Source organism: Eptesicus fuscus, chromosome 14 (assembly GCF_027574615.1).
Source record: "Eptesicus fuscus isolate TK198812 chromosome 14, DD_ASM_mEF_20220401, whole genome shotgun sequence".
Lineage (NCBI taxonomy): Eukaryota > Metazoa > Chordata > Mammalia > Chiroptera > Vespertilionidae > Eptesicus > Eptesicus fuscus.
The window spans coordinates 53,818,106-53,842,386 of NC_072486.1; the positions used below are offsets into that span (position 1 = coordinate 53,818,106).

Genomic DNA, 24,281 nt, shown 5'->3' on the forward strand with positions numbered 1-24,281 from the left:
TGGAAAGAAATGTACAAGTGGTAACTGATTTAGCAGACCAGAGAACTGAAACCTTTGTGGGAAATGGGGGAAGACCAGGAACAGGTCTTATTTGTATAGAATCTCCCAGAGTTTTTTGAAGGACCCTCTGAATATGGGAGTGGAGGTAGGATTGAACGGGAGTGATTAAAGGTCTATTTAAGAAATGAATTGCTCTCCAAATCTCTACCTTAACACACGTAGAAAACTAAAGGTGTAATTGTTTGAGAGGTTGAATTTGAGATTGTGGACTTTGCATTGATTTTAGAAAGAGTGGAAGGGAGGGGGAGAGAAAGAAACGTCGTTGTGAGAGAAATGCATCAATTGGTTGCCTCGTGCAAGGGCCAGAGCTGGGGATTGAACCTGCAACTGAGGTATGCACCCTTGACCGTAATTGAACCCGGGACTCTTCAGTCCGTGGGCCGATGCTCTATCCACTGAGCCAAAGCGGCTAAAGCAAGGTTATGGACTTTGGAACCCTGAGCCCAGTGAGGGAGATGGGTATCATACTGAAAACAAGAGGATTAAGTGATAGTCTGCATAGTGAATGCTTCTTCTTCCACTTGGCTCCTAAAAGACTGGCAATCTGGCCTGGACCTCTCAGGACAAGAAGTAGATCCACTGATACTGAACATTGGTGAAACCCACCAGTTGACAAAGCCCCACTCACAGAGTTCCCTGTTAGCTTTTATTACATACTGTGAAATGTGCAATTGTAAGAAAATCTGAGTTTTGACAAATATGTACACCTGTATAACCAATACTCCAGTATAACCAATGAGATATAAATCATTTATATCATCCCAGAAAGTCCATTCTTGTTTGCCCCCTTCTAATCAGTCTTTGACTACCACAGCCACCACTGTTCTGACCTCTGTTGTTATCACCATAGATTAGTTTTGCCTATAGTTGAATTTCAGATAAACACAATCATATAGTTTGTACTATTTTGGTGACTGGCTTCTTTCACTCACATAATGCTTTTGAGATTCATTCATGTTGTGTTTGTCAGTTCTTTTTTATTGCTGAGTAGTATGCCATTGATTAATATGCCACAATTTGCCTTCCATTCTTCTGTTGGATGGCTATTTGGGTTATATGCAGACTTGGCCATTATGAATGAGACTCTTATGAACATTCTTATATCTCTTTTGTGTTAAATATATGTTTTTATTTTTCTTGGATAAATACCTGGGGATAGAGTTGAGCCATAGGAAATCAATTTAAAATTTGTGAGAATCTGTCAGTTTTCCAGAGTGGTTATACCATTTTACATTCTCACCAGTAATGTGCAGGCATTGTAGTTATTTCGTATTTTCATCAATATTTGTTTACAGCCTTTAAAATGTTTGCTATCCTAGAGAATATGGAATATCATTTCAGTGTGGTGTTAATTTGCATTTTCCTGAAGATTAAAGATGAGTACCTTTTTGTGTGTACATCATTTTTGTATATATTATTTTAGGAAGTTTGCAGTTTTTGTCCATTTAAAAATTATTGATTTGTAGGAGTTCATTATATGTTCTGGACACAAATTCATTGTCATTTGGCCTGCAGTCATTCATATCTATATAAAATAACTAACATTTACCTACAGCCTGTATCTTTTCATGAGCAGAAACTTTTAATTTTGAAAGTTTAGTCTATCAACTCTTTTTGTTTTTTAGTTAGTGTTATTTTGTGACCTCTCTAAGAAATATTTTTCCACCCCAAGGTCTTAAAAATACTTTCTATTTTTTTCCCAAAAAAGCTTTTGCATCTAGGTAAAATGGCCAGTCTTGAATTTTTTGTGTATTGCATAAGATAAATAAAGACATTTCCCCCCATATGTTTATCTAGTTTTCTTAGCACCATTGGTTGAAACCATTAGCTCTTTAATGTTTCCTTTTAAAAATGCATAGAGAGCCCAGAAGAGTTTCAAAGACCAAAAATAAAGCAAAAAAGGAAAAAATATTAAAAGGAAACAATCATTAAATAAGTCTATAGCTCAAATCCAAATATAATTTATATCCTCAGGAGAGAAAAAAGTAAAATTGGTTCTATGAAAAAAGGATAGGAGGGTGCAACAAAGGAGCATTCAAAGAAGAAAGAAAAGGCGTTCTTGTAAGTTAGAAATTAATAGAAACAAAACTTAGTAGAATGGCTGGAAGATCAAGTTGGGAAAGTCTCCCATAAAGTTAAAAAGAAACACCCAGAAGTAGGACAGAAAAATTAGAAGATCATTTTATACAGTTGTCGTCAAAATAATAGGAGCTCCAGAAAAAGATAACAGAGAAAACCAGAAGATTTTCACAGGACTAATCAAATAAGTTTTAGAATTCAAGGACACATCTTCCCAAATTGATCGCCCTCCAAAATGCCAGTACAGTGAGTGAAAAAGACATCAGCCAAGGCACATCATGGTCAAATTTAGAGTATCCTACCTAATAAAAGGGTAATATGCAAATAAGCATCACTCTGCTACGCCCACGATTGGGCCAGCGGGAGGCTGGGGGGGCGGGACTCAGGGTAGCCTATCTGGCCGTTGTTGAGAAGATCAAGATGGCGGCGCCCAGTCCGCTCAGTTCCGCTGCTGGAGTGTCCAGCTTGTCGGCAGGAGCAGTGAAGTTGGATCCACCTCCGGAGGGGTTTTTGATCTGCCCCAGACACACAGTCAGAGCCAGGACAGCAGGGCATGGAGGCTTCCATGGCAGCGGGGAAGCCCCAGGCCCTGCAAACAGCCAGGACAGCAGGGCATGGAGGCTTCCATGGCAGCGGGGAAGTCCCAGGCCCTGCAAACAGAGCCAGGACAGCAGGGCATGGAGGCTTCCCTGGCAGTGGGAAAGCCCCAGGCCCTGCAAACAGAGCTGGGCCAGGACAGCAGGGAATGGCGGCTTCCACAGCAGTGGGGAAGCCCCAGGCCCTGCAAACAGAGCCGGGCTGGGACAGCAGGGCATAGAGGCTTCCTCAGCAGTGGGGAAGCCCCAGGCCCTGCAAACAGAGCCTGGACAGCAGGGCATGGGGGCTTCCTCAGTGTGTCGGTGTCCTCAAAGCCTCCAGGCCTGGCAGACAGAGCACACTGCAGGGCATTGGGGCTTCCTTCACATGGCGCATGGGGAGGCCGGCAGAAAGCGGAGAGCAGGGCATGGGGGCTTCATCTCCATGGCTGCAGCGAAACCTCCAGGCCTGCAGAGAGCAGAGAACCACGGGGAGTGGGCCTAAGCCATCAGTAGGACATCCGCTGAGAGCTCCTGGATTGTAGAGGGTGCAGGTTGGGCTGAGGGCCCCCCGTGCACGAATTTCGTGCACCAGGCCTCTAGTCCTACATAATAAAGAGGTGTAATGTGCAAATTGACCATCACTCCAACACACAAGATGGCTGCCCTATGTGGTCAAAGATGGCTGCCCCCATGTGGACACAAGATGGCCACCACCAGATGGCCAGCAGGGGAGGGCAGTTAGGGGTGACCAGGCCAGCAGGAGCGGGCAGTTAGGGGCAATCGGGCCAGCAGAGGAGCAGTTAGGTGTCGATCAGGTTGGCAGGGAAGTGGTTAGGGGGTGATCAAGCTTGCAGGCAGAAGCGGTTAGGGGCAGTCAGGCAGGTAGGCAGGCGAGCGGTTGGGAGCCAGCAGTCCTGGATTTTGAGAGAGCAGTCAGACATCCCTTGAGGGGTCCCAGATTGGAGAGGGTGCAGGCTGGGCTGTGGGACATACCCCCCCACCTCGTGCACGAATTTCGTGCACTGGGCCTCTAGTATGTAATAATGTACATCTGAAAAAGCATTAGGGAAAATAGTACGGGTCGTATACAAAGAATTGGGAATCAGAATAACATAAAATTTCTCAACAATAACACTGCAAACTAGAAGACAGTGGAGCAAAGTCCTTAACATCCTGGGGTTGGGGGATGCCAGCATACATGTCTGTATTCAACCAAGCCATAAACCAAATATGATGGTAAAATAAAGATGTCAAAGAGGCAATTCTCAAACAATGTACCACCCATGTGCCCCTTTCTCAGGAAACTAAGAGAATGTGCTGTTCCAAGAAAGAAGGAGTAAATCAAAAAGGAAGGTTCCCTGGAATTCATTCTTCTAACAAATACTGAGTACCTATTGCAGCTTTGTACCAGGTAGGCTAGGCATAGAGCAGTGAACAAAGGTCTTGCCAATGAGCTTAGTAGTAAGAGGCTAGCCATAGATTTTATTATATCAGGAATTGGCAAGGTGCTATTAAGAAAAATAAGGAAGGAGGAAGGATAAGGAATGATGGCCAGAGGTGGTGGTGGTGGCGGCAGTGTTATACGGTGGAGTGGAAGCAGGTCAGGAAGGGTCTGTGTTGACATGTACAGGCCCAGAGAGCAGCTGGTCCAGGATGGATCAGGAGAATGAAATCCAAACTTAACTGGATGCCTCATACTTTATCTGACAATCGCATCCAGGAGGATGTCTCCAAAGCAAATATATAAATTTGATTAATTACCTAATGTGTTTGAATGTTTGCATTCTTCCAGTGGAGAATTTTGGGATTAATTAGTGATAAGTACATATAAAACAAGCTGATGGAAAGTGAGGCAGTTATGAACTCAGGGAAAAATCAAAGTATAAAAAGGAAAGTAATGTTATATAGCACTGGGTTGTAAATAATTTTTACTGAGTCCAGTTTAAATATTGACTATTGAAGGCAGGGGAATTATGTGTACATTTGGGAGAGGATGCCAGGATTAAGACTTACTTCATCTTGCATAGTAGGAATTCAGTGATACAGCTACAGGTAAAAAAACAAGAAATAACAGTATAAACATGTTATTTAGAAATTTGGAGGCAAATAGCTGAAAGAAAAAAAACAAACAACAAAAACAGCTGCAAGAGTTGCAAGAGCTGGCTATATATCCAAAAAAATTGAAAGCAGGGACTCAAGCTGATATATGTATATTCATGTTCATAACAGCATTATTCACAGCAATCAAAGATTCTGTCATGGGAGAATGGATAACCAAAATGTGGTTTATACATGCAATGGAATATTAGCCTTATAATAGAAGGGAATTCTGACATATGCTACAACATGGATGAACCTTGAAGACATTATGTTAAGTGAAATAAGACAGTCACAAAGGGACAAATATTGTATGATTGCATTTATATGAGGTTCCTAAAGCAGTTAAATTAATAGAAACAGAAAGTAGAATGATGGTTGTTAGAGCTGGGAGTAAGGTGGAATGGGGCATTATTGTCTAATGGGTACAGAGTTTTAATTTTGGGAAAATTTAAAAGTTCTGGAAATAGATGCTGGTGACAGTTGGACAACAATGTGAAATGTACTTAATGTCACCGAACTCTGTACATAAACATGGTTAGAATGGTAAATTATGTATTAGTTACAACATTTGTTATATGTATATGTCACTACAATTTTTAAAAAGTTGTAAGTAGTTTCTTCCAGAAAATGGGAATTGGCATGGGGAAGAGTAGATTGCAACTTTTCATGATATGCTTATAGAATTTTAATTTTTCAAAACTACGTAAATGTGTGACTTTGCTTTAGAAAGCAATTATTGGTTTATGCAGCTATGTATGTGAAAAAATGTACATGGAGCCCTAGCTGATTTGGTTTAGTGGATAGAGCGTCGGCCTGTGGACTAAAGAATCCTGGGTTCGATTCCAGTCAAGGGCATATGCCCAGGTTGTGGGCTCAATCCCCAGTAGAGGGCGTGCAGGAGGCAGCTGATCAATGATTCTCTTTCATCATTGATGTTTCTCTCTCTCCCTCTCCCTTCCTCTCTGAAATTAATAAAAATATATTTTAAAAAAATATTTTTAAAAGACGTACAATAGAAGCAGCCTAACTAACTCCTAGTAACTTTTAGGTCAGTAAATCATGCTATAGGTATACACTGAAGTACTACTCAGCCTTTAAAATGATATTGAAAATCAAGGAAATATGTTCAAAGTATGTAATTACATGGGGAAGAAAAGGAAATAAAGGTTTCAGCAAAGCTGTTTATCTTATTATTTGGTCTTTTTGTTTATATAATTGAATGGGTTTTCTTTTCTAAAATATTTCTATGGCTGATTACTTAGGTATGTATGTAGCCTTATTATAAAAATACTCTGAATTGAATTCTTAAAGGAGGAAAACAGCAAGCCAGTTAAATCTCAGGGAATTCCTACTGTGTGTCCAGCCTCACGATCCTCAAATGAAGCAACTTCCCCATACCATTCCCGACGAAGGATGAGGAAACTTCGAGATCATAATGTCCGAACTCCTTCTAACCTAGACATCCTAGAGCTCCACACAAGGGAGGTGCTCAGAAGATTAGAGATGTGTCCTTGGGAAGAGGCAAGTATTATGTTTCATGATGACAAAGAGAGACTTCGTTCCTTAAAGTTCTTTAAACGGATACTAAAAAGGAGAAAAGTCTGACCAGTCTTGTTATCTAATCTTCCCTTAGCATTGTGTAGGAGTCAGCTGTGCTTATGCCCATGGCAGGGGGCGGTGCAGAAGTAGGATGACTAGATCTCATTCATTCACTGACATGTTTATTGAGTGTTTACCAAGGCCATGCTCTTACAGGCTCTAGAGAAGATGCCAGAGTGAACACAACTTAAGTCCCTGCCTTTGTGTAGCTTCCATCCTAGCTCAGGTTGGAAGGATGGGAGACAGAGAAATATGCTAAAATAATATAATTTCAGATAATCATTATGAAGGAAGCCAAAATAATAGAGCAATAAGAGTAAAGGGGCTTGGGATGGCTGGCTACTTGAGCTAGAGTGGTCAGAGGGCTGTCAGGTGATGACATCTGAACTGACACTTAAAAAATGGGAAGAAGTTAGATGGATACACAGATCTGAGAAGTGTTGCTGGCAGAGGGAAAAGCAAGTGCAAAAAGCATATCCCTCACCCAATAGCATCAGCAGGAGTGACTGTTAGAATAAACCCATTAATGTTTGAGAAATGCTGGCCTAATGGACAAGGGGGCAGGCAGTAATCCAATCAATGTAGGGCCTTGTGAAACTTGGTAATGAGTTTGCAATGAGATCTGTATCGTCCATAATTTTACATCTTAAATAGAGGATAGGCAACAATTTAAAATGAACAAAATAGAGATGTCTCTGAATTAAAATATTTTAAAACTTATATAGAAATTTTAACTTTCTTCAATATTTTAAGTGGTATAGAATTTTTTATACTGTTTTAAGATTTTGTTGTTCTAAACCTCCTTAATAGCCATCTGGGAGAAGATTTAGCACATTATGAAAGGTTCTATTTATTATTAAAGAAACATTTTCCACAGAAAGGAAATACTCTTTATGTATTAAAAACCAGTTATTGTGTGCCTTTATGTCACATGGTGGCCTTTGTTCCTAGTGATAGCAATGTGGTGACCTGTAAGCTACTGCCAGTGCCTGATGGGAAGACTAGGGAGTAGGTCAAAGGTAGGGTAATCGGGAAGGACCAGCAGCTAGTACTTAAGCCAGGGAAGGAAGGAGAAGCACAGTGCACTAAGGCAGTGCTCTCCAGCTCTCCAGCTTTCTGCAAGAGTGACATGTCTTTGAATTCGCTTTATGCAAGTTTTATATCCTACTTTATTGTGTGTTATTGTTAATGGCCCTACAGAAAGACAAACCACATTACTGCTTTGGCTTTAGGAACCATTTGGTTTTAGTGGCACACTGCTGCCTGTCCCCTGGCCTGGGTGGCTGCCTAGTCCAGTTTGGGATGCAGAGCTAAGGGAGGAGGTGGTGGCTTGACTTTATTCATTTAGTCAAGTGGGTGTAGTTGAGTGTGGAGATTAAGTAAGTTCTATTTTTATATTTTAGGACATCTTGAGCTCTAAACTGAATGGTAAATTCAATAAACATCTCCAGCCATCTTCTACTGTACCCGAATGGAGAGCAAAAGATAATGATCTACGATTACTGCTGACAAATGGAAGGATAATTAAGTATGTAAACCAGATCAAAGTATCCAACCAATTAGCTTTCAGGGGATTCCCTCTGTTTACTGAATCCTAGTCCCTTTGTTGTACAGCTAACTGAACTGTGGGGCAAGTGGCTCAATCCTCCACTCTCTGTAAATTAAAGGGGGGAGCGTACTCTTTGGCTGCACAAGTTGTACTATTTTTTGACTTATTTTTCCTTCTATATACAGAGACGAAAGACACCCCTTCGCAGATCAGAGTCTTTATACAGTAGACAGTGAAAATGAAGAGGATAAGAGAAGGACAAAAAAGGCAAAAATGAAGATAGAAGAGAGTTCAGAAATAGAGGCAGTGGAGAATGAAGAATCTCAGAAACCCCTTAACAGTATGTTTGTTTTAATGGTCATTATAAAGGTCTCTTTATTACTAATGTGATAACATGTGAAGTAACTTGCAAGTTCTTACATTTGTACTAGGTTTGAAAATGTTTGCATTTCTGATATTCTTTTGAGAAATCTGAAGTATTTCTGAATAATGTATCCATTAGGGAAATACTAAATGTGAATGTCTAGAGAGGTGCAGAGCCCAGGGAAGGCATTATTAATGATGAGGACATGTGCAAGTTAGTGACATGCTTGTCTGGTGACAGTTTTTACAAGCGTCACACAAAAGCTCATGCTCTACTCCAAATAATAAAATAGTCCCAAGTTGAATGGGATTTCACAAATAATTTTAGCTAACATGTATATGGTTTTCAGAAGTAGGAGACATATATAATTGGCTGACCTAAAGCTATTAGTAATCCAGGTATTGTTTTTCTTGGCTGCCTGTTGACAAGAGGGCCTCTACTTGGTTATTACTTGCTTATCATTAGTGTGACAAATAGTAATACCTCTTCCTCCTCAATATTAAGGAGCAGTTAAATATTTTGGTATTTGACAAGTAAGTGTTCCAGATCATTTACATTATTTCATCCCAAATTACCTTAATTCCTGCTAATTTCAGGTAAATGTGATATTGTTGTAATTGGTAACTGCATTTGTTCACATGATGGGGAAGGTGGTTAATCAGTAGAATTCATCAAGCGGTAGTTATGAAGTAGTGCCCCACAGAAGAGAAAGGCAGTGCTAAGGCCCGTCTATAAGCTTGTTGAATTCACTACCTACTTGAATGCTTTTATTATCTGTTGAGAGAAATAATGCAAAAGGGAAATTGAAAAGCTTCTTGTAGCTCATGTTAGTGTTGGAGTCTTTTTTCTGGAAATAAGTGTTTTTAAAATTTTCAAATAAGGAACATATAATTAAGTTTAATAATTTCTAGAAATGTTTGTAGAATACACTTCAATTTGCATCTTGGTCAGTTGGGGAGAAAGTCCCTGGAGGAAGAATGAATGAAAAGGTGAAAGGAGGATAGAGCAGGAGTAATGTAGACACGAAGCTGGACGGACTTTCAATATCACCCTGTTCATGACCTTCTCTTTGTCTCTGTCCACTTCTCAGGGTTTTTTACAAGTGTGAAGTCAGAACTCAGGAATCGATCATCAGAATATTCTGATATTTCTGATTCAGAAGACTCTGGACCTGATTGCACTGCGCTGGTATGCCCGAAGTCCCATGCTGGGTGCTATTGGGTGGAAAAAACACCTACTTTCCTTCCCTGTCTCTCCGACTTTTGTAGCACAGGGTCTTTCCCTGTGATAATCAATCTCTCTCTCTCTCTTTCTCTCTCTCTCTCTCTCTCTCTCACACACACACACACACACACACACACACACACACACACGTGACTGTTTACATTTGCTAAGTATAGCTTTATCTGATTTTGGAAATGGTGGAGGGAAATACTGTTCTTATGTTTCTCATATATCTCCTAGGTTTTATATTTCATTTTACCTTAAAGAAAACATGTACTGTGTGTTTTTTACTATGGAATTATGTTACCATAGTTATGGAGATTTTTACTTTTTCATATGAAATACAGAAATAATTTCATGATAATTAAGATTCTAACTTTCCCTAGACAGATAAAGTATTTTTTGTTAGTTTGTACAGTCTTGGTCGGATTTCTTATATAGCTTTTCTTTCATTTAATTATTTATTATCTCAGAAAAATAATTTTATCACTGAAGAGTCTGAAAGTTCAGGTGATGAAAAGAAACAAAAAATAACATCAAACTTTAAGGAGGAATCTAATGTGATGAGGAACTTTCTTCAAAAGAGCCAGAAAACATCTAGAAGTGAAATTCCAGTTAAAAGGTAGGTTTGCTGATGGTAATATTTTCATGACATTCCTATATAATAAAAGCCTAATATGCTAATTGTCCGGTCATCTGGTCATCCATTCAACCAATGAAAGCATAATATGCTAAGACCGCTCAACCCCTATGATGTGCACTGACCACCAGGGGGCAGACGCTCTGACCAGTAGGTTAGCTTGCTGCTGGGCCAATCAGGACTGAGTGAGATGGGCCGGACACGCCCTCCCACGGTCCCTCCCCAGTTGGCCAACCTCCCGCTTCTCTCCCCAGCCAGATTGTGTACTGGTGGGGTCCCTTGGCCTGGCCTGTGCCCTCTTGCAACCCAGGACCCCTCAGGATATCAGAGAGCTGGTTTCAGCCCAATCCCGCAGGCCAAGCCAAGGGACACCCCACTGGTGCACGAATTCGTGCACCAGGCCTCTAGTGTGATATAAAGGACATGAAAACATTTCTTTTAGTTTTAAAATTTACCAAAATGCCATTAGACTAAATAGGCTCTTGTATTTTTGGTTATCTGCTTTTTAGGGAATGTCCTACCTCGACGAGCACAGAGGAAGAAGCGATTCAGGGCATGCTCTCTATGGCAGGGTTGCACTATTCCACATGTTTACAAAGGCAGGTACAAAGCGCAGGCTGCAGCAGTGAAAGAAACTCTCTCCAGGATCCCAGCAGCTGTCATAGCAGTAACCACGAGGTTAGGCAGCTGTACCGCTACGATAAACCAGTGGAATGTGGTAAGAAACATAAAAGTAACTCATGACCCCCAGTTTAATAGCTCTATAATTCCAGTTGAAGTTAGAGATTATGAATAACTGTTTATTGCACATTTTTAGTTGGAAATGGTATTAAGCATATTGGCCAAAATATACGTAATGTTGACAAGTTATATAAGATGCAAGTATAGGAATTTAAAATGTAAATTAACTGGGATTGAGAGTCATGTTCACCAGCATAATTTTATCATCGCTGTTGAGCAACAGTGTTATTTCCCTTTTATAAGTTGGTTACAGTAGAAGGAATATTTGGTGCTTTATTTTATTATTATTATTATTATTATTATTATTATTATTATTTGTTAATCCTCACCCAAGGATATTTTCTCCATTGATTTTTAGAGAGAATGGAGGGGAGGTGGGGGGCAGGAGAGAGAGAGAGAGAGAGAGAGAGAGAGAGAGAGAGAGGGAGAGAGAGAGACATCAATGTGAGAGAGACACATTGATTGGTTGCCTCCCGAATGTGTCCTGACTGGGGCCGAGGATTGAACCTGCAACCCAGATATATGCCCTTGACCAGAAAGTGAACCCACAGCCCTTCGGTGTGTGGGCTGATGCTCAAACCACCAGCCAGGGCCTTTAAATGGTCTGCTAAGCTTGAACAATCACCCTTATTTTCTTTTGTGGGAGGGAAAACAAGTGTTGAACTTTCTGATTGGGGAAATTCTCTCTTCCGCTTTAAAGGAAGTATTAGGAAAGAGGAAACTCAGTAGTAACATCAGTGATGCCACAGAGTGTTTTCTTCTCTGTGCCTTTAAGGGAAATTTTGTTTCCCTAAAAGTGTGAGGAGGACTGGGGAGAAGCTGGTGTTATGTTGAAACCAAATGCCTATTACAGCATTTGTGTTCGTTCTCATGGAATTAAATGTCAACTATGTACCAGGAATTTGACATTATTCCACTTAATTCTTGAAACCACATTTTGTTGTAGGTAATATAACTTTACAGGTAAAGTAAATAGACTTAGTGAAGTTAATTTAATTTCCCCATACGTATTCATTGGTGTTGGAATTTGAACCCAGGACTGTCTGATCCCTTTGCTTATTATCTAAGAGAAAACTGAGGTTTAGAGAGACTGAATAATTTACCTAAAAATGCATTGGTAATTGGAGAGCTAAAATTCAAATCTAGGTTTGTCTGTCCTTTCACTATACCATTCTGTCTCTCTATAATCTGTTTGGTCCCTTGAAAAGAAAGCTTCTATGCAAATACTGCAAAATTCAGACAAACATATGCCTTTATTCTATATGGGAAAATATATCATTTTTAGAGAGTGTGTATTGAGCTTGGTTTTACATCTACAGCAGATGGCCATAAAATTTTACTCTAGTCTTCCAGCATCTGGCATAAAACTGTCATATAAAGACAGCCGTTGAGAGGATTGAAAGAATTAGCATGTAAAACAGTGAGCTGATGACTGTTTTGTTTTTGAGAGGGAAAGAAATGTGGGAAACATATATGAATAAATATTTAAAGAATTAACATACTCAGTTTTTAATAAAATGCTAACAAATTTGCTTTCAGTTTTAAGCATTTAGCTAATTTTGTTCTTTGAGATCAAGTTTGTGTGAAGATAATTAATTAAAACTTCTCTCTAGGATACCATGTCAAGACTGAAGATCAGGACTTGAGGCGTTCCTCCTGGATTAAACAATTTGATACAACTTCCAGATTTAATCTTCAGGTATGTTCAAGCTTTGAAACATTAAAAGGAGATTTAGACTAGTCATTAGCTCTGTTTTTGCTTTCCTTCTTTTTTTTTTTTTTAATTACAATTAGTTATTAACCATTAGATCTGGGAAGGTAAAAAATTACAATTAAATCCACATTTGAACAACTATCCATTTTTAGAGATTCTGATATAGTGACTAATGCAAAGCTCATGGATATACCATGATCTGGAAAAGAATAGTTTATTCAAAGAAGTAGTTAAAAAATACTAGCTGCCAGTACCTTTCGGTATGTCTAGTTAGAATGAAACATGAAAGAAAAGTACCAGAGGATCTCTAATCTCTGACATTGTTTCTTGTACATTTTTAATTTCTTGTTTTTAAAATTGTATTTATTATGTTAATCCTTGTGGAGGATATTTTTCCATTGATTTTTTAGGGAGAGTAGAAGAGTGAGGGAAAGACAGAGAGAAACATTGATGTGAGAGAAACACATAGATTGGTTCCTCCTGCACAATTCCCAACCAGGGCCCGGGCCGGGGAGGAGCTTGCGACCAAGGTACATGCCCTTGACCGGAATCAAACCCGGGACCCTTTGGTCCATAGGCCGACGCTCTATCCCAAGCATGGCAAACTCATGGCCGGCGGGCTGTAAGTTTGACATGCTTGCTATCCACTGAGCCAAATCGGCCAGGGCTTGAACATTTTTAGATGCTTAATTTCTTTGAGAATTTGATGAGAGTTATAGATTCTCTTTCCAGAAAATGATCATCATAAATGCTGACTTTTGCTTACATATTCTTATGATTTATACCCCAGACCACTCTTTGACTTCAAATTAAGAACCCGTGCTCTAAGAGAGGACACTTTATATCGTTGGATCCCAACATATTAATACTCATACCAAACAAAATGAACCACCATATAGCTTAAAAATATTTTTATTGATTTTAGAGAGAGAGGAAGGGAAAGGGGGAGAAAAAGAAACATGGATGAGAGAGGGAAACACTGATTGGCTGCTTTCTTGCATGCCTCCTACTGGGGATTGAGTCCGCAGAATCCAACCAGTGACCTTTAGATTCACAGGATGACAATCAACTGAGCCACACCATCCAGGGTCCAAAACAGCTTTTTAAAAAAAGACAAAACTTTTACCAATAGTGCTAAGCAAGGAAAGCAATATGACTTTTTGCTGCAAATCTTAGAAAACAACAGCCAAAGAAAGAATCAAAATTTTCATGTGGCAGATTGGGGTCCCTAAACCTCCTGGACTCCAAGCATACTTGTGAGTAATAGAATTATGGATATTTTTTATTTTCTTCGTTTGGCTTATCTATATTTTCTAAATACTCACCAATCGCTTTTGCAATAAGAAAACAAAACAAAACTCCGGGTTCTTTTTTAAGGCAGTTTTGTCTGTACAAGTTCTTTTAATAGAACAGTATCCTCCAGACTCAAAGGTCAGGTAAGAAATCCCTTCACTATTATAATTCACTTACTCAATGTATGATTTTACAGTGCCTCACTATAGCTGGTCATGAAGTTTATAACTTCACTATAGGATTCAGGGTTAAAAGTAAGCTATTATTTAAATCTAACTTGTTTTTATAGTTGTCTGTGAAAATAAAGAAGAGGATAGATGATTAGCATGATCATTTTGGAGACAATCAGATTTCTTTTGTTTATAACTGAGAAAGATATTTTAGAGGCATGTCAAATCATAGCAGTTGTCTCTTCATGCTCAAGCATATTTGTAAAATAATTTAAAGCAAGTCTGTATTTAATGCTGTTTTTAAAACTTATTTAATTACTAGAGGCCCGGTGCATGAAAATTCATACACTGGAGGGGGGTCCCTCAGCCCGGCCTGCCCCCTCTCACAGTCCGGGAGCCCTTAGGGGCGGGAGGCGACCTGGTGATCAGGGGAAGGCAATGCCCCCATCACACCTCTGCTGCTGCCACTGCCAGCAGCGCAAGCCTTGGCCAGCCCTGGTTACCTGAGCCTCGGGTGTCCCTGGGGGGCTGAGGGAACTGGGGGACTCTGGAGGCAGGCGCGTGGAGCAGCCGGACCCGCCTGGGGGCAGGCCCAACCATGCCGCATGCCTGCTGCCCCAGCAGGGCTGAGGGGACTGGGTGCCACCATCTTGTGGCTGTGGGCGCTGCCATTTTTGAGGTTGTGGCAGTCAGTTAGCATATTCCCTCCTTATTGACTGTGGGCGCTGCCATCTTTGTGAGGGCATGATGGTCAATTAGCATATCCCCTCTTTATTAGATAGGATTACAGAATTGGAGACATAAGAAAGTAAGGTTAAAAAAGAGAATCAGAGATACATTTTATATCTCACACACACATAATTAAAGCTAATTTTGTGAAACATCTGCAAGTATGTCTATCTTTTCAAGTTTGTCTTTTCCTTTCTCTTTTAATTTTGGTCATGGCTCTCTCCATTGATTTCAAGACCTATCAATCAGTAGCAGTGTTTGTTTTTTCCTTACAGTTCACGCAGTAATCTTAAGAGACTGAAGGAAAAATTGTTACAGAAAAAACAGAACTGAGACTCAGGATCTAGGTTTGTTTGTTTTTAGTAAACAAGTTAAATACAGTAGAGATGAACCTTACGGAAGTTAACTTCTAAAAAAGATAATATATAACACAGTGAAAGATATATGAGAACTATGCCATGCTGAGGAAGCAGTAGGACCACTTCTCCCATCTTGGCTTCCTTTCACAGCACGTGCTCACTGAATTCAGGATGGCTTGTTGAAATTACATTCATTCTCCCTCCTTCCCCTTTTCTCCTCCCTCTCAGTCTCTGCCTCTCTTTGTCTCTTTCTGTCTCCCTCTCCCTCTTCCTCTCCTCTCCTCTCTTCTCTTCCCCACTCTCCCCACCCCCCATCCATATATAATGCTTGCTTCTTGAGTTAAGTTATGATGCAACTTCAAGACTTGAATCCTTCAGAGCTTTTAGATTTTGGAATGAGCGGGCTATCATGAAGGGTAGTCTTCTGTGACTACTACATGTTAAGAAACCCAAAGTTCAGTAGTCTATTTTCTCTCTCTCTTGGCTTGGTAATGTATAAAGAGGTTAAAAACTTCATTTCTTTTAAAAGAACCTTGATAATTCAGCCTTATTTTCATTCTTTAGGATCCAAGTAGAGGCCATAAATACATCAAAAAGGAAGGTTCATCAGAAATCAGTCAAAAGCTACAAAGTAGGAATTCTGTGGACAGCAGTGGCTCAAGCCCTCAGAATGGAAAGTACATGCAGAATTCAAGCTTGGTTTCAGGGGCATGCCAGATAAGTAATGGCAGTGTAAGCCCAGAAAGGCCAGTTGGTGAAACTTCCTTTTCAGTGCCCCTTCACCCCACCAAGAGACCTGCATCAAACCCACCACCTATCAGCAACCAGGCAACAAAAGGTAACTGTTGCACATTTGTAGGTTATGTATATTTCTGACTGTAAGATGGTGAGAGTGACAGTTTTGATAGAGGTAGTATCTGTAGTCAAGTTGCTCACAGCCTGATGCATATGGACACCACAGCGATAGCAGTTTGTACAGGTTACTGTGGGAACAGCAGGATACTGAGTCACCTCTAAGGACCAGGAGTGGCTTTTGGGAGGAGGAGGTAGATCCTGGAAAAGATGGTAATGGGTTAGTTAGCCCTGCCAAGTTGGGGAAGTGACATGATAGCATTGAAGGTAAGGAGGTACTGTGACCTATGGTACAAAGGTGAGAAGTAGCACTTCAATCCATTTTGTTGCTGAACAAAGTTTGCTGCAGAATATGGTAAGAGCTCATGCTGAAGAGATGGGTAGGGATCAGACTGTGTGAGGGCCACACAAGTCCTGTGAGGAGATGGCAGGGATTATTCCAGGAGTGTAACAGTTGAATTCCAGGAGTATGACTTTGCCCATTCAGAACACCTGGAAGACTTGGCTCGCCCTCCCTTTAAGAATTCCAGATCCTGAGAGGCCACGCGCCCCCGGGTCCGGGTGAGGCCATGTGTCCCTGGATCCGGGTGAGGCCTTGCGCACCTAGGTCCAGGTGAGGCCACGCGCCCCTGGGTCTGGGAGAGGCCATGCACCCCCGGGTCCAGGTGAGGCCATGTGTCCCTGGATCCGGGTGAGGCTGGGTCCCGGGTCCGGGTGAGGCCACGCGCCCCTGGGTCTGGGAGAGGCCACGTGTCCCTGGGTCCGGGGGAGGCCATGTGTCCCTGGATCCGGGTGAGGCCTCGCGCACCTAGGTCCGGGTGAGGCCACGCGCCCCTGGGTCTGGGAGAGGCCACGCGCCCCTGGGTCCAGGTGAGGCCATGTGTCCCTGGATCCGGGTGAGGCTGGGTCCCGGGTCTGGGTGAGGCCACGCGCCCCTGGGTCTGGGAGAGGCCACGCGCCCCTGGGTCCGGGTGAGGCCATGTGTCCCTGGATCCGGGTGAGGCCTCGCGCACCTGGGTCCAGGTGAGGCCATGTGTCCCTGGATCCGGGTGAGGCTGGGTCCCGGGTCCGGGTGAGGCCACGCGCCCCTGGGTCTGGGAGAGGCCACACGCCCCTGGGTCCAGGTGAGGCCATGTGTCCCTGGATCCGGGTGAGGCCTTGCGCACCTAGGTCCGGGTGAGGCCACGCGCCCCTGGGTCTGGGAGAGGCCACGCGCCCCCGGGTCCGGGTGAGGCCATGTGTCCCTGGATCTGGGTGAAGCCGTGCTCCTGGGTCCGGCCGAGACCAAACCAGAGGGAGTCGGACCTCCGTTACCACCATTTGTCCACCATCCAAAGCTGAGGGGTCAGTGCTGACATGTACACATAAGGAACTGGTGGACATTGAAATTGGGTCTTTAAAGAACTGTTGGTCCAGAAAGAAACTCACTACAGACTGATTCATTTGCCTGTCAGCATAACTATTATTGCTCGTCTCACATTCAGTTCTTATAAGTATATCTCTAGTGACACATGATCTCGCTCATCTAGGGGAAATGATGAACAACATAGACTGATGAACAAGAACAGAACCAGAAACAAGGAGGCATCGATCGGACTATCGGGCCTCAAAGGGAGGATAGGGGAGGTTGGGGGGAGGGGGGAGAGATCAACCAAAGGACTTGTGTGCATGCATATGAGCCTATCCAACGGTTAAGTTCAACAGGGGGTTGGGGCATCCGTGGGGAGGGGTGTGGGATGGGAATGGGGGGATGAGGACAAATATGTGACACCTTAATCAATAAAGAAATTTAAAAAAAAAAATTCCAGATCCTGGGTGCCAAGTATGATTTGCATCATTATTTACACTGTTGTTGGTGTTTTACAGGTAAACGTCCAAAAAAAGGAATGGCAACAGCCAAACAACGCCTTGGGAAGATCCTTAAGTTGAACAGAAATGGCCATGCGCGTTTCTTTGTGTGACGGAGCTGCTGTTGGTATCACTCTTCCCTTTGGAGACCAGTCTCGGGGGTGTGGGAGCCTGGAGCTTCCGCCGTGCATGTCCAGTGAAGAACACTGCCTGGAGAACAAAATGAACCTGATGCTGCATTTTCACTGTGCCACACCCACTCAGCAATAACCATTTTGGACCTGGTGGGGGAGAGGAAGAAGGAGGGTAGAACCTTAAACGGAGACCTTGAACTGAAAAGGGTCTCTTGTCAGGGCTTGAATTTCATTTTGTTGTTGGTAGTGTCTTGATTTATTTTCAGTGGTAAAGAATTATCAATAATTTATTTAACAGATTTTTTTAAAAGTTAACAGCTTTTAAATTCTTTCTTTTTTAAAGCTATTTATTTGGAAGATTTCTGGAGAAATATCTCACTAATTTAGATTTAAGAATGTGAAGGTTTTTAAATTATTTTTGATAGTGTGTGTGTTACATGTGGGGAAGAGCCACAGTAACAGTAACTAGTCTGGACTCTTAAATTTGATATTCAGGTTAAAGTCTTAAACAGGGATTTGATGCATTAATTATTTTAAATTAAGATGTATATGGAAATCATTTTATTTTATATATTTCATGTTTTTTATAAGCTATTAGCTTCGCTTTTGCTAACATCCAAGGTGCATACTGTTATCCAGGTTGATGACCTTATATCCCACCTTCCCCCTCTGCACTCCCGACTTTTGTGATGACACAACAAGACTCTTCTCTTTGCAGGGAAACACTTTCATAGCTGATGTGTTAGACCTACATATAAAAGACCCCACATTTCTCATTTCGTTTGACATGGCATTTTTTCCCCTAAATATAACAAAGGCTTCTTGCATTTTCATTTTTGCTGATGACCTGGGTTCCAAAGAGAACAGCTTTAATATCTTTTTCCTATGTGTGGGAAAAGTATTATAAGTTTGGTTAAATTGTCATATTTCTAGTTTTTCAAATGCATTTGTAACTACAGAGGGCCTTCATACTGCCGGTGTTGGAGGGCAGGACCAACACCTGCCACAAAGGCTATATTTTATGACGCTTTATTCTGTGTACCTAATTTGTTGGGAAATAAGATTTGACTTAGTTGTTCAACTCTGCATAATAAGCCGTAATATAATAGGACTATACTATATTAATTGTGTAGAAGCAAGCATGTTGGAGTAGACCTTTTGCAAGGTGTGTGTGTGTGTGTGTGTGTGTGTGTGTGTGTGTGTGTGTTTAGTTTTTTTATTTCTTAACCTTCTAAAGAATTATTTAAGACATGGATTTGAAGGAAAATGGGTGCTTCTTGTAGTTTCTTCCATCTATCCTAACTTAGCCAGTACATATTGAGGCTAAGTATCTGAATTGAGCTTTAAAGTAATCATGTATCTCTTTTATGCACAATTTTTACTAAATGCCAGCTAATAATAGCTAATATTTCCCCCTATGGCTTAAAAATAAGTAATTTCAGGGCTGGGGTGGGGTGGAGATATTTCCAGTGCTGACAGGAGAGCATTATACAAGTTCCTACAAAGAAAACATAGGCAAATAAGATCAAATTTATTTTTATGAAGAAGAAATATGGCCATATTATGGATATCCTTTTATTTACTGAGCCAAGGTAGCAGAACTTTACCTTCTATATTAAGTATCATGTGCAGTGCTAAGAAAAAGAAATCCATACCATCTTCCTTCATGGTTGCATTCAAATGTGTATTTTCAAAGAGAGATATTTCTTACTCTGTCTTCATTCCAATATTTCATGGAATAAATATGAAGTAGCTTATGAATTAGCCCAAGGGACTGAATCAAAGTCTGGATCTTACCTGGTGTCAGGAAGGATTTTGTGGAAATACTAATTGCCTGTAAGTGGCCTACTTAAACTCTACACGATGCCAAAACTAGTTAAGAGATGGGCATGATTAGTCATTTGACGGATGATTCGATTTAAAAAATGTAAAAATTTGGGTTTGACTAATTGTGCCACCTTCCCACACAGTATATTACTGTGATGTTTTGGTTTTCTGTAGACATCATTTTAGTGTTTATAGCACATGATTTTGTTTAAGAAATAAGAGCTATATATATTTCTTCAGTTACATCATGATCTGGGTTCTTTTTTTATGTTCTTTTCACAGCTCTTAAGTGTTTTTAATTACCTGATTTTTTTCTTTAACTATAAAAATTAAAAATAAAACAATTGCTTTTTATGAGTTAAAATTGTGGCCAGTATCCACCCTGTGTACTTAGGCTGGTAAATACTTATTTTAAGTAGACAGTATGTGGAACTTTTAAGTGAAGGTACTGTGGATTTGTTTTTGGCAATTTTAGCCCATTAACTGGCTAAGTTAAAAAAAACCCCACAACTTTCAGCAGGGTAATAAATATAACCACTACAGCAGAATACATGTATCTTTTTCTGAATGGTGCAGATTCAGCCACTGGTCCAGGGACTTTCCTAGTCTTACAGAGTTACTGGCCCTGATGCATCCCCTGAAGCTCAGAAATGACTGAGCCTTGAGGTAATTGCAGCCAGTATCTGGCCTCAACTGTAACAGACAACCTTGTGTTTTTCCCTCGATCTCATTATAAACAATACTACTGCACAGATTCTACGACTTAGGAAGACAGCAGTGGTGGCATTTAGCTAGTTATAAGCAAATAGAAACATGTAAAGAAGAATTATGATTAAATGTATGCATTTTTAATTATAGTAGATAATTTTCCTGTATTGATTCAAGTAAGTAACTTCTATTAACCTAGTATCCACTGTACTGTAATGCATAATGTCACATAATATAATGCTCTCCAGTATTGATTAATGATGTAAACAGTACAAAGCTGGCATTTATAATAGTTTTGTATCCTAGAAATACATTGAACTTCATAAGCATCAGTTAATTTTTAAAGCATACAAAATTGAAAATTCTGACTGAAATCATCTTATAAACTCAGAGAGAAAACAAGGCCATCTTTATTACTATTTAAATACTTAGCTTGAATACTGTTCTGTTTTTTAATAACCCCAATTATTGCCTTTTAAATGAACTCTACTATATTTATTCTTATGAGATCAGCAGGTATTTATCAAACACCTACTATGTGCCCAGCACTACATAGTTCTGTGGGGAAGTATAAAGTTGAAGTGTGGTCTCTGCCTTTGAAGGTATCTTCGTCAGGAAATAAGCAGTATTATTTTTACTTCTAAGCAAACATAAGCAAAAAAGAGCCCATTTATTTAAAAAAGCATTAACTTAATTTGTTTCAATTGAGATATACTATGCTATATAGAAGTGGAAGTAAATTTTTTTAATTTTTAAAATTTAAAAAACATTTCAGAAATTAACAATTTAATGTTGGTAGTAGAGGGTCATGGTTTAGTATGAAAGAGAGCAGACGACTTGGATTTTTGTCCAGGTTCTGCTATTTTTATATCAGCTGTGTGACCTTGAATAAGTTGCTTGTTCTTTCTACATCTTAGTTTTCTTATTTGTTAGTTTGGATAAAAATGCAGTTAACAAATACATGGAAAAGTGTTTTTTAATCTATTAACACTTCATGCTTGCAGTTAATTTATCATTATTTAAGTTGCCACTGATAATGAATACACATTTTTATGCATTTTAAATTTAAAACTGTTATTACTCATAAAATTTGTTTTATGTCAAATCTGTGCCCAGAGTATGCTACCTAAAAAACCTGAAGACTCTCTAACAAGGTGCTGAATTAAAATTAGTGCTTGACGTGAAAGAAAGTGAAATAGTTTATGGATAAGAGTGATAATGTTTATCCTCAAGTAAGTAATGTTTATCCTCATGTAATTATTAAGATGACTTAAGGAAAGATTCTTTCTGCTTGTTTCAAGAGATGCTTTCTATAGTGACTCCCCAAAGAGCTCCTGAATCACCGTGCCACCCGGTACACCACTGCCAGAAGTAACTATTGCAGTATATCAGCATTTTACGATTTCACATGGAGATGAAGGCTTAATAATGTCAATCTGAAAAATTTTCAAAAATTCATTTTTTCTCATTAAATATTAAGCCAGTTGCTCCCTCAAAAAAACCAAAACAAAACAAAAAACTAAAGATGACCAGTTGTTTCCAGATGCCCTAGACCAGTGGTCGGCAAACTCGTTAGTCAACAGAGCCAAATATCAACAGTACAACGATTGAAATTTCTTTTGAGAGCCGAAAACCGACTTCTGCGCATGGGCCACGAAGTTTCAATCGCACTGTATGCGCGCCCACACTCAAGGGGCCAAAGAGCCGCATGTGGCTTGCGAGCCGCAGTTTGCCGACCACTGCCCTAGTCCTTCATCTAAAGCAATCTCAAGAAGGTTGAGCATCAGATTGCTAGGAAAAAAACATGTTACTGGTAAATGAAGAAGACAAATGGAACCCAAATAGGGCAGTGTTTTGCCTGGGGTCACAGTAGATTCTAGACCTCTGGTACCTTGCTTCCTACCACAGTTCTCTGTGATGCTGTGCAGCCTCGTGCTTGTCCTGGGGGTGATGTTGATATGCTTGCTAGAAGCCAGATGGAAAGAAAGGAGAATATACTCACTACAATGCTGTTGGACTAAAGTAATTTCGATACTGTAGCCTTACTAAAAACCCTGCTCTAATTTTTATTTGTTCTTCAGTGAAAATCATGATATAAAAGTCAAATCTTTCATATCCCTTACATAAATTTTTAAAAATTAAGGTCATTAAGAAGCAAATGCCTATTTCCAAAGCAATTAGCTTATATTTGACTGTGGTTTTACTCTTTTATACTATTTTTTCCCTCTTTAATGGGTAGGGAAAATAATGCTCATTTACCTGCATTCTACCCCATAGAGTCTCCCTCTCACCCATGGTGCCCTCTCTAGTGTCCTAAAGCTTTGTCTTAACAAGTGCAACATTAAATTTTTGTTAAAACCCTTTCAAAACTATATTCAGTGATTCTTCCAACAAGTTGATCTGTTCTGCACTATTTCACTAATAAACCCTGGCTACCACGTAGCCCTTGACCTCCAAGTAGCTTACCTATGCAAGACCTGTGACATTCTGAACTCACGTTTCCTTATTTCAGAAAGCAGTCCTAAGTGGAACTTAATCATAACGATAAACCTTGTCTCCACCTACTTTTATCTTGGCCATTTCCTTTTTTAAATGCCAGCTATTTCCTCCCAAGGTTTTTCACCAAAACAATGATCATAAGTGCTGGAATATATATTATCTTGCAGAAACAAAATAACCCAGACATACTCTTATATTCCTGTGGTAGTTGGTTGGTAACAGTTACCATTATTAAGTGGAATATATAGTGAGGAATTAATTGCTTGCCTAGAATCATTTCTTCCCTCAAAGATTCATACGTAACCTTTTATTTTTACAAAGCATACATATAACTTCCACATTATAGTCAGGGACCTGAGGTGTCACTTGCTAAGCAAATCCCCAGGTTATTTTATATTGCAAAAGAAACCTAAACCAAACTAAGGGCCTTACATTTATGGTTAGACTGAATCAAAAGCTATAACCTCAATTTTCCCCAAAATAGCTTCTGACTGCAAACGCGTCGTGCAGTTTTTAGGTATGAAATAGCACTGATCAGGAAATGCATGTGCAACTTCGCAGACTGTATTTCCTTCCGAAAAGACTTTTCTACTTTTAATATAAATTAAGCCATAATAGTTTCATGCTGTGGAAAGAGGGTGAAAGGTTCATTTGAAGAGATTATATAATATGAATTTTCACATTTACTGTGAAATGTCTAACTTTGCCAGTGCTTCAGCAGGTTTTGTGTGTGTGTTTTTTTTGTGTGTGTGTGGTTTTTTTTTTGAGGGGGTAGAGGGAGGTGATAGGGTGGGGTAGTATTGATTTTAGAGATTTCAAATCTGTGAAATTTGAAAAGGGGACAGTTGTTGGCTATGGTATTTATTAGTTTTGTAGTAATGTTTTGCTAGCCTGACTGACTTTTCTTAACTGATTTTTATGCCCATGGTCCAAGGAGACTGGTACCCTTTCTTGTTTGGGGTGTCTGCGGAGTAGTGTCTTGTCTGTTTGTATAGGCAGTCAATGTGTGTGCACATGTGTGTCCTTTGAATACAAAAGCACACTGTGTGACTACAGAGTGGGGTGTGGCTGGGAAACGGGATGCTGAAGCTTTAAAGAGCATTTTTTTTTTTTTTACTCTTAACAGTATTTCCCATCTTTTGCCTGCAGGCAGGGAAAGTGTACAGTATTTATTTTGCTTCTGTTTTAAATTTGTAAGTCTTTAAATAGTTTAA

At 40.2% G+C, this 24,281-nt stretch overlaps 1 protein-coding gene across 1 annotated transcript in view; it reads left to right on the plus strand.

Moving 5' to 3' along the window:
• Window positions 1–19,209, plus strand: part of KDM7A (lysine demethylase 7A) — a 100,364-nt gene extending 81,155 nt beyond the window's left edge. The window contains exons 12-20 of the mRNA XM_054725991.1: window positions 6,129–6,338; window positions 7,820–7,944; window positions 8,151–8,305; window positions 9,420–9,517; window positions 10,027–10,175; window positions 10,703–10,911; window positions 12,548–12,633; window positions 15,764–16,037; window positions 17,918–19,209. Of these exons, the coding sequence (XP_054581966.1) occupies window positions 6,129–6,338; window positions 7,820–7,944; window positions 8,151–8,305; window positions 9,420–9,517; window positions 10,027–10,175; window positions 10,703–10,911; window positions 12,548–12,633; window positions 15,764–16,037; window positions 17,918–18,012 (1,401 nt within the window). The 3' untranslated portion in view covers window positions 18,013–19,209. The remainder of the gene's footprint in view (window positions 1–6,128; window positions 6,339–7,819; window positions 7,945–8,150; window positions 8,306–9,419; window positions 9,518–10,026; window positions 10,176–10,702; window positions 10,912–12,547; window positions 12,634–15,763; window positions 16,038–17,917) is intronic.
• Window positions 19,210–24,281: the final 5,072 nt, after the last annotated feature.